Source organism: Neoarius graeffei, chromosome 20, assembly GCF_027579695.1.
Source record: "Neoarius graeffei isolate fNeoGra1 chromosome 20, fNeoGra1.pri, whole genome shotgun sequence".
In the NCBI taxonomy this organism is placed as follows: domain Eukaryota; kingdom Metazoa; phylum Chordata; class Actinopteri; order Siluriformes; family Ariidae; genus Neoarius; species Neoarius graeffei.
The window spans coordinates 55572597-55586704 of record NC_083588.1 but is presented as its reverse complement, the minus strand read 5'-3'; the positions used below and the strand labels follow the sequence as shown (position 1 = coordinate 55586704).

General features: G+C 40.6%; 1 protein-coding gene across 1 annotated transcript in view; it reads right to left on the bottom strand.

Annotated features, from left to right (window-relative positions):
* The window catches only part of znf281a (zinc finger protein 281a), an 80570-nt gene that overhangs the window by 29265 nt on the left and 37197 nt on the right, over window positions 1–14108 (bottom strand). Inside the window, exon 3 of the mRNA XM_060902044.1 lies at window positions 3260–3361. Coding sequence (XP_060758027.1) covers window positions 3260–3361 — 102 coding nt within the window. The remainder of the gene's footprint in view (window positions 1–3259; window positions 3362–14108) is intronic.

Sequence of the window (14108 nt, the reverse complement as noted above, 5' to 3'; positions counted from 1 at the left end):
AACTTCGTATTTATTTGACTATTATAATTTCATTGACTCTCAATGTTTGCTGCTTTAACCCAGAGGAGTTTTGAAGTTTTTTTCTGAATTGCGAGCGGGATTTCTCAGCTATGAATAGGGTAAGCACATAGAAATTCAATATTCCTTTGTATATTTTTTTGATGTAATGGAAATTTTTAGTGCTTTGATGAAGAAAATGTACATTTTTATCCATAGATTAAAACAGACCTTAGGAATAGGCTCCAAGGGTGCTTACGAATCTCCATAAATGGTCCCGAACCCAATGACTTCCCTTAAGCCTCGGTCACAACCGGCCGTACGTGCTCCTACGGCCGGTCTACGTGCAAAAAACGCAAGAAACGCACGGAGGGCACGCGTGAAACGCACGGAGGGTGCGCGCGTGACGTGCTGATTTTCGAGCCGTAGACTGGCCGCAGAGGTTCTTTGTCATGTCAAACAAACTCTACGGGCGCTTACGTTTTTTTTCAGGTTGCAAGACAAACTTACGGCCAACGTGCGTCTTTCTCCACGAACAAAAAAAAAAAAAAAAAAAAAAAAACGCAGCAATTTGGGAAATGCCAAAAATCGTACATCCGGTTGTGACCTAGGCTTTACGATAGGGCACTTGAGTTTTTTTTCAGGAAGCCACGCAGAATTAAATGTTCTGATAGGGCATGCAGGCTTTGCACCAATTAGGGTAATACTTTTTCATTATTGTTAGTTGCCTTGGTGTTACCTTAAGTGGTTTCTTACATCTAATTATGATATTTTATTTTATTATTATTTTGTTGTTACATTATACTATTTATTTCATTTTAGTATTGGTTGAGGTAAGTGTTGAGTTCAATATTTAAAATAAAAACCTCCAGCTTGTTTTTTCGCAATTTATTCCTTGAATGTCAACTAAAGAATGATTGAAAGATCGCCACCAAAAAGGCAAAAAACTAAGGTAAAAACTAAACTTTAACTTCAATTTTGGTGAGTAATTTCCATAAATTTAAAAGACAGATTTTCCACCAACATCAAGCCCAGCAAACTAATGGCCTGCCCTGTAATGTAAAGTTGGGTCGAGGAATGAAACCAGGCAGGGTTCTGGTAAAAATTTTTTTAGCTGTCTTCTCTTAAAGAACTTAAAAGAATTTAGATTGAACTGAATAATCTCAAACACTTCTTGTAGCTTTAAAATAGTCCCAGCAGGTGACTCTGAAGAAAAATACTGTGTTTTTGAACACCGCCCGCTGTAAACACTTTGCATACACCCCAGTGACCGACTGCCATGACACCACCGCGCACGATTCCCTCATCGGCACAGTGGAGCACCACAAATTGCTACCTGGTCTGTGGGAAACACTGGATGTGTCAGTTTCCACCAATACTCTAGTGACGTCAAAGCAAAACAGAAACCCGGATGTTGGCCATGTTGGTGGGTATACAAATGCAGGGGTCAAGCGACATTTCACGCGTGCGCAACTCTTTGTTTTTCCACTGCTTTAAGCGTTCTTTTAGCGATGCCATATCTTTGTGATGTATATGGTTGTGGTCACAGTACTCGTGACTGTGGCACGTTCCGATTTTTTAGAATTCCGTTCGTGATTCGGAAACAGGGCGAGGAAACTCTGAGGCTTAGTACAGAGAGGAGACGAGCACGGCTGAACAACATCGGCAGGGCTGATCTAACAGAGGCTAAAACCAAAACAGCTCGTGTTTGCAGTGATCATTTTATCTCTGGTGAGATTCAAAAGCTCTCTCAATAAGCTCATGGAAGAATTTTATTCCGTGTTGCTAGAATTTTGCTATAAAATGAGCATTCTTTCTTGTCATGGTTCAGTCGGTCGTTGTTATAATTTTAACACGTGTATTACCATTTCGCTTCTAGGAGCGCCAGCAAAATTATACGATAGAAACAATCCACACTGGGCACCCATTCAGAACATGGCCTACGTTTCGTACAAGGTTGGACTTGATTCTTCGGCAGCCAAACCAGATACAGTAGAACGCGATATCTGGGTACTCGATGGTCAGTAGAAGCATCTTATGTTCAGAAAAGTCTGACTTTTTTAAATAATATGGGTCAAAACCACACACATCTATCTTCTCTTTGTATCAAATCTTCGCTTGAGCGTTCAAATCGTGGTAATACTGAGAAAATTCAGCATTGTTTAGAGACACACTTTCAGCGGCTGCCGTCCTAGTTGCTTTGTTTATCCACCATCATGGTGAACGCTCATGACGTAGCACATTTAGATCACGTGGTTGCAAATCATCCATTACTGAAAAGCGACTGATCTGATCCCGCAACAAAAAGTAAAAGCCTGAAAATAGATTTGAAAAGCTTTTTTTTTTGGGGGGGGGATGACTGTAAATGTTCACACAAAGAGACTAATGTTTGTTAGGACTGATTTGGATTATATTTATAAGGGAAATTATTTCTGTATCATTTCATGTAAATTGTGTTTATAGCTATATAACGTTTCCTGTGATGATAATATTAATGATAATAATAAAACAAACTTCATTAGGCACAGGGTTTCAAAAGCTAACACTCGTATGAAAGCTGTGCATAAATATAAATGAACAGAATAAATATAATGTGGATAAAAATATTAAAACTTATAGTGATTTGTATTGACAATGAAAACTTTGTTTTAAGCGTTTCATGTTAAAGAAAACTATTTTAAAGCTTAGTAGAAATTTTTAAAAGGGGGGGGGGGGGGGGGGGGGGGGGGGAGATACCAGATGGGTATGGATCCTGGCTGATATGCAGGGTTTTTAATGTCAGAAAAAGTAGAATTGTGCAATTTCTTTTAGCTTTTTCTCATATTTTTATTAATTAAATATTAATCTGATGTGAAAATTTAACTGCAATCAATACGGAGAAGAAATGCAAATTAAGTTTTGTGTGGTCAGTGAGACAGGTGGACTGACAGATGCGTGCGTGTGTGTGTGTGGTGCGTGTGAGAGGAGATAACAGTCGAGATGAGACACTAAAATATTCTTAGCCTTATTCATACAATCTGTTTAACAGATTAAAATATTCTCAAAGGTTTGTATAACACGCATCAAATAGAAAGCGGAGTGGTGATCTGGACTGGATCTGGAAAAATAAATCTAAAATTAAAAGCAGAGAATGATTTTAATCTTTAGGACGATCTTCAGCTTTCAAAATGATTTGCTTCCCTTTGAATTTCTAAATATTAAGGAAAAAAAAAAAACAGACAGTGAAGAGTGAAATGCAGCGGCAGCTCTGCTGCACATGAACCTTTGATTCTCCTCGTTTCCGACGCGTCTTGCCCTCCTGTCCGTCACCATTTGACCTTCGACCTTTCCTCCCTGAGGAGTCCTTTCCCAGCCTCCCCGACAGCTGCAGGACAACAAAAGAGAGGAGGGGAGCAGAAAGAAAAAGATTAACATACATCATGATGGAGGAAAAGAAAAAAAAAAAAAAAAGACGTTGTTTACCTCGATACAACGTGTGAAGACGCGGCGGCTGTGGAGCAGTTTGTTAAAACACACCGACTTGCATGCAGTAAGACTGCACTTCTGTTTATCGCAGCACATAATGATTAGCCGAGAACCTAACGAGCAAGTGTGTGTGAGGCAGAAGGCAGGGTAATAAACTTTTATTTACAGCCCCTGAATCTTTCCCCTGAGAACACATGCGACTTCCCTCAGCCTGGCCACCATGTATGGAGAAGAGCACTCGGATTATTCGGCAGCTGCGAGCAGACGGAGCAGGTTTCTGTCTCCAGCCCTGAATAACAAAGAGACGCGGAACTTAATGATGCTCGTCTCAGCCTGCCTTTCACACCACCGATCTCCAATATACTCTCACTCACAGGCTTAACCCACGCCTCGGGCCAAACACACACACACACATGAAGGGGAGCCGGGGGGGGGGATACATAAAATACAGAGCAAAGAGAGAAAGAAAGAACACTATGAGTAAAAAAAAAAAGGAGGGAGAAAACAGAGAAAAAGCAGAATAGTGAAGAAATAATGAGTGTGAGAATAAAAGAGAGTGGGACCAAAAATGAAAAAGAATGAACAAAATGAGCAAGAGAGCAAAAGAAAGCACGAAAGACAGGACAAAAAAAACCCCAAAGAAAATGGTGAAGAGAGCAAAGAGTGACAAATGAGTGAAAGAAAAAAAAAATTAGAAAAGAAAGCAAAGAAAAACAAAGGAGAGAAAGATTAAAGCCAGACGGCCTTTCGATTTCATGAAATCGGTGAAATTTAGTTCCGTCTGAAATGTGGTCATTGTGATGCATGTAATATCTCACAAAATATCAGGCCTTTCTGTGGCTGGGAAGTTATTTAATTTAAAGGGATTAAAGCAAAAATAATGTGCATGAAATCGCTCGCTTCACGCAGTCAGGCAGAGGAAGTCCGTGTGCGCGGGTTTACCTTCTTCTTTTGGGTTTTTCAGCAGCTGGCATCCACAACGTTGCATTACTGCCATCTACAGGTTTACCTTTGAGCGTGCACTGACAGTTCCATCATTCTGTCGCTAAACGAACAGCTGATCACACCGAGGTGCTCGCTGAGCGCCGATATTTATTAGTTTAGTCCTGCGTTTCCTTTCCTTCGTATATAACATAACGTCTTTTCTCGCTTTCTTTCCGTTACTGTAGTCGGTCTTTCACGTTTCATTCGCACGCTCACGTCCTCCATTTTTCTCTCCTGTTTCAAATTTGTATCCCACAATGCCTTGCATGAACGGTGAAAGCCCACCACGTCATGCATGACGTAGTATCTTGAATTGGGTCATGGTGAAGCAGGACAAAATAGCGGAGAATTTAGGGCCATGTGGCTCTAAATTCATTAACTGCTCCATTTAAAAAAAAAAAAAAAAAAACTAACAAAACTCGAAGTCTGATTTGAGTTCAGTAGCTTTCGGTCCACTAAACAAAAACAGTGTTGGGGAAAATTCTTTTTATGACCTGCACTTGAAAAATCTGAAAGGCAGTCTAGCTTTAAGAGGAAAAAAAAAAAAGCAAAAATAAACGATGAGAAAAAGCAGGGACGAGTGAAAGAGAAAGAGAAGGGAAGAGCAAAAAACATGTAAAAGGGACACAAGAGTGAAAGATTAAGAGATAAAAAGAGCAAGACAAAAAGTAAAAAACAAAGGGCAAAAGAAAGAGTAAAAACAAGCAAAAAAAAAGAATGAATAATAGACATGGAAAGAGAAAGGAAAAAGAGAAAAGGCCAAATAAAAGGACAGAAGTATGAGAGTGAAAGACAAAGAAGTGAAAGAGTGTAGACTTAAAGGAAGTTGGAGGAAAATCTCAGAAGTCTTCTGGATTAAATTAAACACAGAGCAGCCTGAGCACCGTGTGGAAAAATAACCAGACCTCCAGAACACACACACACACACACCTGAACCAAAACCAGATGAGACTTTTGGATTAGTGGGATTTAATAAAGAAAGAAAGTGTCCACGGCAGACTGAACCATGACTGTGCTGCACAAACGTCTGGCTTTTTTATTTGTTTTGTGAAGGTGAAATTAGTCAGCTGCCAGCGGCTACAGCACAAAGACGCAGATGCTGAAAGACGCCTCACACTCGCCGCCGTCTGCAGACGACCCGAGTCTCTCAGAGCTGAGTGCGTAATCGACCAATTTGCTTTGTCATGAGCTTGCCAAGAGCTTTACTCTCCGTGTGTGTGCGTGCCTCCGTGTGTGTACGCGCATGCCTCTACACGTCGCTGCCGGTTTGGCCAAACCTCCTCATTGATGCTAACGGAAGCTGGGTGACATCACTGTTCCCAGAGAAAGAGGTTTATATTTAACAGCTCCAGATCCTCACTCTGGATTTATTGCTCTGTTAGGCGCTGAGCTGTGGAGTTAATGCCAGGCTAAAATCATCTCTTCCTTTTTCTCTATGTGAGAGCTGGAGCTCTGTGAAATCACAACACGCCAACCGACTGCACAGAAACGATCACGCTTTAACCGACAGAGATTCTACTAGAGTTAGAAACATTAACTACTGCCTGCAGGATCAAGCCCTTACAGGGAAGCGTAAGGAATGAAGAAGAATACACTCTGGGCCATGCTGTTATGGGAAAGTAATCAGCGACGGGGTATTGTGATAGGAGGGTCATGTTGTGGAACAGTCGTGAAGCGAATAACTTCACTTATCACTTCAGTAACTCATCACTCCAGCTTTAAACAGTCGTTCTGTCCGCAGCCTTTATTTCGCCTCCACAAACTTAGAGACTTTTCATGTTACAGAGAAACGGCAAAAAAAATTAAAAAAAAAAAAAAAAAGTAACATCCTCCATCCTGGAGACTTTCCCCACAGTGGAAAATTTAGACACCGGAGTCAACAAAAAGCTGAAAGAAAAGAAAGAGTGAGCAAAAGAAAAAACAAAAAGGGGTAAACGAAAGAAAATTAAAACCAGCATAAAAGTATGAAATGAGCAGAATAAGGAAAAAAAAAAAAGAATGCAAGTTTGAAAGATCAAAAGCAAAAAGATCAGAGTGAAAATAAGCACAAGAAAGAAAGAGCAAAAGACTGAAAGAAAGTGATTAAAAAGGGAAAAAAGAAAAACAGCAAACGTCAAAACAAGGAGCTAAAGAAAGGAGTAAAAGAAAAAAGCAAAAACAAGCACAAAGGAAAAAGCAGAATAAGTAAACAACAAAAGAAAAAGAGCAAAGGGTAAAAGAAGGAAAAAAGAATGCAAGTTTGAAAGAGCATCAAAAAGTCAAAGAAAAAAAACAGGAAAAGGAAGGAAGAGCAAGAGAGACAGAACAAAGACTGAAAAAAAGTACAAAAAACAGCAAAAGAAAAAAGGTCAAAACAAGGAGCCAAAGAAAGGAGTGAAAGAAAGAAAGCAAAAGAAAAAACAAACAAAGAAAACGTGCCAAGGAAAGGGCAGAATAAACAAACAAAGAATGATTAAAGAGCAAAAGAATGCAAGTTTGAAAGCGAATCAAAAGAAAAACAGCAAAAGGAAGGAAAGAAAGCAAAAGAAACAAAAGAATGAATAAAAGAAAAAACAGCAAATAAAAGCGCAAAACACTGAATAAAAAATGAAATGCAAAAAAGCAGCGTAGGAAAAGGGCAAAAAAAAATGGCATGAAAGACCACAGGAAAGAAAAACAGCATAAGAACGAGCAAAAGAAGGAAAAGAGTGCAAGTGTGAAAGTAAAACAAAATTTCAAGAGAGAGAGAAGGAGAAAAAAAAAACCCTCAAAGGACCCTGCTTCATGGGAGTCCCAGTGAATGATCCGTTACCATGGAAACAATAAGGCATTAGAAAGAGTGCATTAATATAAACCTGTAATTTGCAGCTGCACTACAATCAGAGCTGCTGCTCGAGAAAATTAATCAACACCTTCTGACCACTACACTAAAACTCATCGCGACGGTTAATTCAGGTTTCAGTCCAGAAACACAAATCACTTCCTGATTTCTTTTTCCTTTCCAATGCAGATGGACAATAACGAAAAACAGCGATGGTTAAAATCCTCTTTAATAACTCAAGGCGTAGATTTAATGGCGTGTTCCTGTTAATTCTGCCCACATGAGGACAGTTTACTCTCTCAGTGAAGGACGAGGGGAACTGAACACTTCTGTAATGATCACAGATAATCATGTCTCCCTGGAGCAGCAGCGCAACTCCATCATCACACACGTCTAATGCTGGGCATACACTGCACGGGCTTCAACGTTTGGGAGAATAGCAGGGTACAAATAATTTACAGCAGGGTGCAAAATGGTAAAATGTCTGCCAGTGGCAGGCGGGGTTTCAAAGGGGGGTGCGCCCCCCTTTGAGCACGGAAAATTTTATGAAATGCACTGAGAAATGGTGGCCTCTGGTAACTTTTAACAGTGAAAATAAAGGGTAATCAATACCATTTGGAAACTTGAAATATGAAACCATACCTCAGTCATTTTATCAAATTTCAGAAATATTTGCAAACAAACACATAAAAAGTAGTCCGATTGAAATCCACATATGGATGATATAATAATTTTAAGTCTGATGTTGTAGTGGACAGCTATTATGGACATAATTCACCATACCTTTTTCCTCTGATCTGATGTGCGTTCCGCACGACATGTTTAACGTGTTACCTGGTTAGAGTATTAGCGACGCGGCCCCTTTAAGGATGGCAACTCGGTTTGTTTATCTGATGGAGAGCGCCATCTTTTGTTTTTTTTTTCTTCGAGTGTTTCAATAAACGACACGCCGTTGCGTTGTCAAAGTGAGAAATTGACTCTTCTTTTCTAATATCGCAATTTCCACAATGTGCACTTTGACTAAGCTAAGGTGACAAGTTTCTCCAGATTCTCTAATACTATTGAAGAATATGGTGAAATCTTGAATACAGATGAACTAATATACTTTATTATTTTATATATATATATATATATATATATATATATATATATATATATATATATATATATATATATATATATAAATAAAAAGTGCTGTCAAAAATGTCGCGTTATTAACGCGTTAACTTGACTCAATTTTAACGGCGATAATTTTTTTATCGCGAGATTAACGGTCTGTGACATGATGTAGGTTTTTCATAAGCTTTTGAAACTGCCAGGAACTTGCAACAGAGACAAACGATAGCAGCTAGACTGTAATGCCCCCCACAGCCAGAGTCCTCTGTCCTCCTCCCAAAGAACCAGCGCGGGCAGGGCGCGCTAGTAGAGATGGGATTTATGGCTCCGCATCTTTGTGATCCGTTCTTTGAAAAGAGCCGTTCAAAAGACTGGCTCATTTGGCTCTTTTTAAATATTTATTCAGTTTTAAGAAGACAGCGTCTAAAGAAGCCAGATCCCTCTGAACTGTAAACTCAATGTTGTCCCAGAAATCCTTCCTGTAATATGCAAATTTGGCCGCCTCTGATTGGACAGCGCGACGCATCAACAGGCAGAAAGTGTAAAAGTACAAAATGTGTTAAGTGAGCTGAAACAGTAAAGATCAGATTCAATGCAATATTTATCAACGAACAACTTAAAGTTAATATAATAGTGTACTTTATATTATAATCAAGCATGTCAAGCCTACCGTCACTGTGTAACCTGTCTCTCTGATTAGAGTTGTAGACTAACTCAAGCAGTAGATCACTTCACTCATGGTTCTTTTGCTAGCCCCGGTGTTCGGTTTAGGTTTCACGTTGCAGTGGCTGCGTCAAGACGTGTTATGCTTTGCAATACAAAGCAAGCCCATTCACGTTTTTATGCTGATAAGAGAATCACAATGGTTTTTCATGTGACAAAAATGTGCGATTAAATTGCGATTAATCGCGAGTTAACCATGACAGTCGCGACATTATTCGCGATTAAATATTTTAATCGCTTGACAGCACTAATATATATATATATATATATATATATATATATATATATATATATATATAAAAAGGGCTGTAACGATACACCCAACTCACGATTCGATTCATATCGCCATTTTTGACCCACGATTCGATTCGTATCGCGATTTTTGACACACGATTCGATACGCCCACGATTTTTTTTTAAATGTTTTTTTAAAGTAGTAAATTTGACTTATTAACATTTACTTACATTAACTATTTAATAACAAATAATTCAGACCACTGCAGAGAATGAGTAATATGTATGCAAAAATGAACAAATGTATATCCAAAGATTGTTTTATTTCTCAAAATAATACTGTTGAGCCGGAAGCTCTGTTTTTTTCGGTTCTGAAAAAGTCATTTTTCCAAATCGTGTAAATCCGTTAAGATTTTTTTTTGGGGGGTGGCTCTCTCACTCTCACAGGGCCAATGATTTTCTATGATCGCGGAAAACAGATGGAAATTACGGAATTTTTATGGTGAAACATTGCTCGCGTGTCAAAATGTAACTGCCGCAGAAGGCTTCCGCCCAAGCAGACATGCCTTCAGTGTTGCCAGATATTGCTAACGTTTTCCACCCCAAAATATGTTCAAAACCAGCCAAAAAGCACCTAAACCTGCCCAATCTGGCAACATTGCATACCTTTCCGGTCACGTGATTGTGATTGGCTTGTGGCACACCTAGCCAGCCAATGAGCTGCTTGTTTACAGATTCGCTCCCCGCGTCGCAACCAGAATGAATGCTCTGCCAGTGGCGAGTGTGGACGTTGCGTGACTCGCAGAAGACTGTCGCAGGTCGGCGAAAAAACGACTTAATAGATATAAAAAAATAAAGGTAATTTAAGTAAGTTTAAAATGTAATTTAAATAAAAAGTAAAGTATTCATAAATTGAAGTTTGGAAGCGCCTCTGTTTTTGGACTGAGGAGAAGTTTGAAAGGGTGTACCGCGATTCTGCCTTCTTGTATCGCGATACGGATCGTGGCTCTGCGTATCGCAATTTCGATACGCATATCGTTACAGCCCTTATATATATATATATATATATATATATATATATATATATATATATATATATATATATATATAGAGAGAGAGAGAGAGAGAGAGAGAGAGAGAGAGAGAGAGAGAGATGCAAGTACGAATTTTTCATGGTGCGGGATGGTTTGGAACAGGTCATCTAAAATTGGGATAACATTTACCCGGGACGGGTATTTGAGGCGGGTCGTCTAGCTTAAGCTTGATTAGCGTTGTTACGCACGCAGTTTGTTTTTTCGAGCAGCTGTCAAACGCAGAGTCAACTTTACGATCTGCGATTATAATGTCTTAAGCAAGGCTGAGAAACAGTGGACTAAGACGTATTTATTTTTCTATATCAACACAATGACGGAATAAATTTGCGTTCAAAACATACTTACCTTTCCCTGTAGACCTTTTTAGCCACGCATCCAGCGTGGAGCCGCTTGCAACTCTCTTCGTCGCCATTTGTGAGTCACATGATGGTATGAACCATTCACAGTCCATGGAACACTCTAAGCCAATCAGAGTACGGCTTACATATGGCACAAGGGGCAGTAATGACTGCACTTATGTTGAGGATATAAACAAAGTTGAGACGGCAACGGACATACATGACATAGTGGATGTAATTTACGTTCATAACTTTTTTTGCCGTCAGAAATATTTAATATTAAATTTTGTGACTCGACTGACAATAGCCGGCGGCATAACAAGCCACAGACGGCGATTTGCCGCCGGTGACCGGCTACTTTTGAGACCGCTGACACTGCGATTTTTGGCCCGATTTTGACACGATTTTCACTCGTGCGACTATTTTGGAGATCGGGCCGAGTTTTGGCTCAATCGTGCGTCTCGGATCGTGTAGTATACATGGGTTAACGACAAGTGATTAACACCTCACGACCTCCTCCCGATCGATCGGATGAAAATCAAACCTGTTTGAAATCCTGGTCGCCCATCGTGAGGCTATCGCATTGTTGAAGCAGTGTCACAAGCTGATTTACCTCAACCTGTCACACTACACATGTGCGAACACAGATATGGAAGAGAAAACGGAGACTTCCGGTCTCCTCCTCTTCTTTTTCACATTGCAGTTCTGGATACAAGAATCCGACGAGTCGTGTATGGAAGTACATTGTGAGCAGTCAGATCGCATCCGAGCATCGGATCGTATAGTGTGAGAACAGGAATCGTAAGCTGCGTGCTGTTTACCCCTGCGATTCACTCGTACAGTGTGAGCAGCAGCTGAATACCGCGATTGAAAAAAAAAAATTGCACAGTGTATGCCCAGCTTTAGGGGAAGCGGCTGAGACGTCAGCAAGCATTTATGCAAGACGCGCGTCACAAATTCTGGAAATCAGACGATAAATCTGGACTTGGTCCTCTGACAGAAGCTGTGGTTATGTGATAAATGATGCTTAAGATATTATAATATCCTTTTATAAATTTTCTTCCTTTACTGTTAGAATGCGCTAATTGGCTGTGGTGCTGAATTTGTGTAATATAGGTCACATACATTAGTTATTTAAACACTCGCTAACAAGGTGCCTTTAGACTTAGGGACAAAATACAACTTACACACTAAAGCAAATAAGGAATGAAATGAGAAATCATTAAAAAAAAAAACGATCTATGGGGTCCAAGCAGATTCAGAAATACTCAACCCACCCTCTCCCAGGCTTTCGCTAATTTCACTGTACATCTTACTTTACATATTAAAGAGCATATTCTGGACCAGGCGGCACGGTGGTGTAGTGGTTAGCGCTGTCGCCTCACAGCAAGAAGGTCTGGGTTCGAGCCCCATGGCCGGCGAGGGCCTTTCTGTGCGGAGTTTGCATGTTCTCCCCGTGTCCGCGTGGGTTTCCTCCGGGTGCTCCGGTTTCCCCCACAGTCCAAAGACATGCAGGTTAGGTTAACTGGTGACTCTAAATTGACCGTAGGTGTGAATGTGAGTGTGAATGGTTGTCTGTGTCTATGTGTCAGCCCTGTGATGACCTGGCGACTTGTCCAGGGTGTACCCCGCCTTTCGCCCGTAGTCAGCTGGGATAGGCTCCAGCTTCCCTGCGACCCTGTAGAAGGATAAAGCGGCTAGAGATAATGAGATGAGATATTCTGGACCAATTTCGTGGTTTCTTTTTTTACATGAAAGTATGTCCCTTTACACACTCATCCAGAAGGGTAATATTGCACAAGGCCATCTGTCTACAGCAGAAAAAAAAATAAAAACACGTCTGGAAAAATCCCAAGGGAGTCTGGAGCCAGATTCGTGACGTCACCTGCGGAAGCGCCAGCAGGCTGCAAGAGCTTTGCACGGTTTCAGTGCACAGCCTGTGTAGACCAAGCGCTCCCATTTCTCTCTCATTGTCTGGTCTTTTGGGAAACGATGAGTACTAATCCCATCAAGATTGGTGTTGCTACACCCTCCTACGATACATCTGTTAACCATTTTAATAATTACGCGATAACGTTGAAGAAATTTGCAGAAAACCACCAGGTCGTTTTCTCATAAACAAACCAGCGCTGACGTAGGATTCAGAGAGAGGCGTCCCGCACGCGACGTCACGAAAATCGATGTTTGCCGGGAAATCCAAATGCCGAGTTTTTTCAGAGGCGGACCAATTCGCCTCACATGGCTCGATTTCAACTGAATTTTTCTGGTATTGCGCAAGGTAAAAAAAAAAATTGCACAAAATGCAAAATGTGTCAGATATTTGACCAAAGTTTAATAATAAAATAGGAGAATTACATTGATCTTGCTCATGAATTAACCCTCTGACATCCCTCCTGAAAACTGATTGGTCGATGGCTGCCATTTTTTTTTTTTTTTGGAAACTAGTCAGGTCACCAAAAATCCATTTCCAGTTCACCACCCAGAAGCAGTATACCAAATTCCAGCCTTATCCTGAGACCCAATTAGCTCCACCCCTATGTATGACCACGCCCACAACTCTACAGATAATCATCCTGTTTGTTGTATCTGCTTCTCGAGGTTCATATGAATCCATGCAATCAATCACTAGTTACAACCGTTTGAGTAAATTAGGCTCCGCCCCATTAACATTGACTGGCATGTTTATCAACATGTTTACGATAATTACTGGGGTTCAGACGCCATCGAATAATTAAGAGCCCGCAAACACACGAGGATGACATCGTGAAAGTACGTGATAATTTCAACTCGTGCGAATAAGCAGGCGGAGCTTAAGGGTCCAAACTCAGCATCGTTTAAAGATCGCACCAGGGTTCTTAAACGCAAGATAAAACATACAGTGCTGTGCTACAGCGCCACCTTCAGGCTAATCAGGCCCATTTCTTACCTGACTAACAGGACAGAGCGCCATCTACCAGGCCTTTCAGTTACATGAAACCTGTGACGGATAACGTCATAGGCGCCCAAATTAAGGTCAAGCGCCCAAAAGTAAAATAAAAAGTTGATTAAATACACTTGGCTGCATAAAACCCGATGTCTTGACTTTCTTCTTTAAAAACACTGAAATTAGCGAGAATTAGCACGTTTTTCTCGGAATTGAGGCAAAATCCGCACCATTCCCATGTTGCTCCGGGTTCGTCGAACTCGCCGTCAGCTTCGCACAGAGCACAAGTTCTCCATCAATGGTGATCAGCACGCCATGATTTCGTGGAGGAGCGAGACTCGTGTACCAATGACCAGAGCAGGATTTCCACATTAGGTAAAGCTGCTTTCGTCTTCTTTTATATTGTTTTATGGCGGTTAGCAAACAGCTTTTAG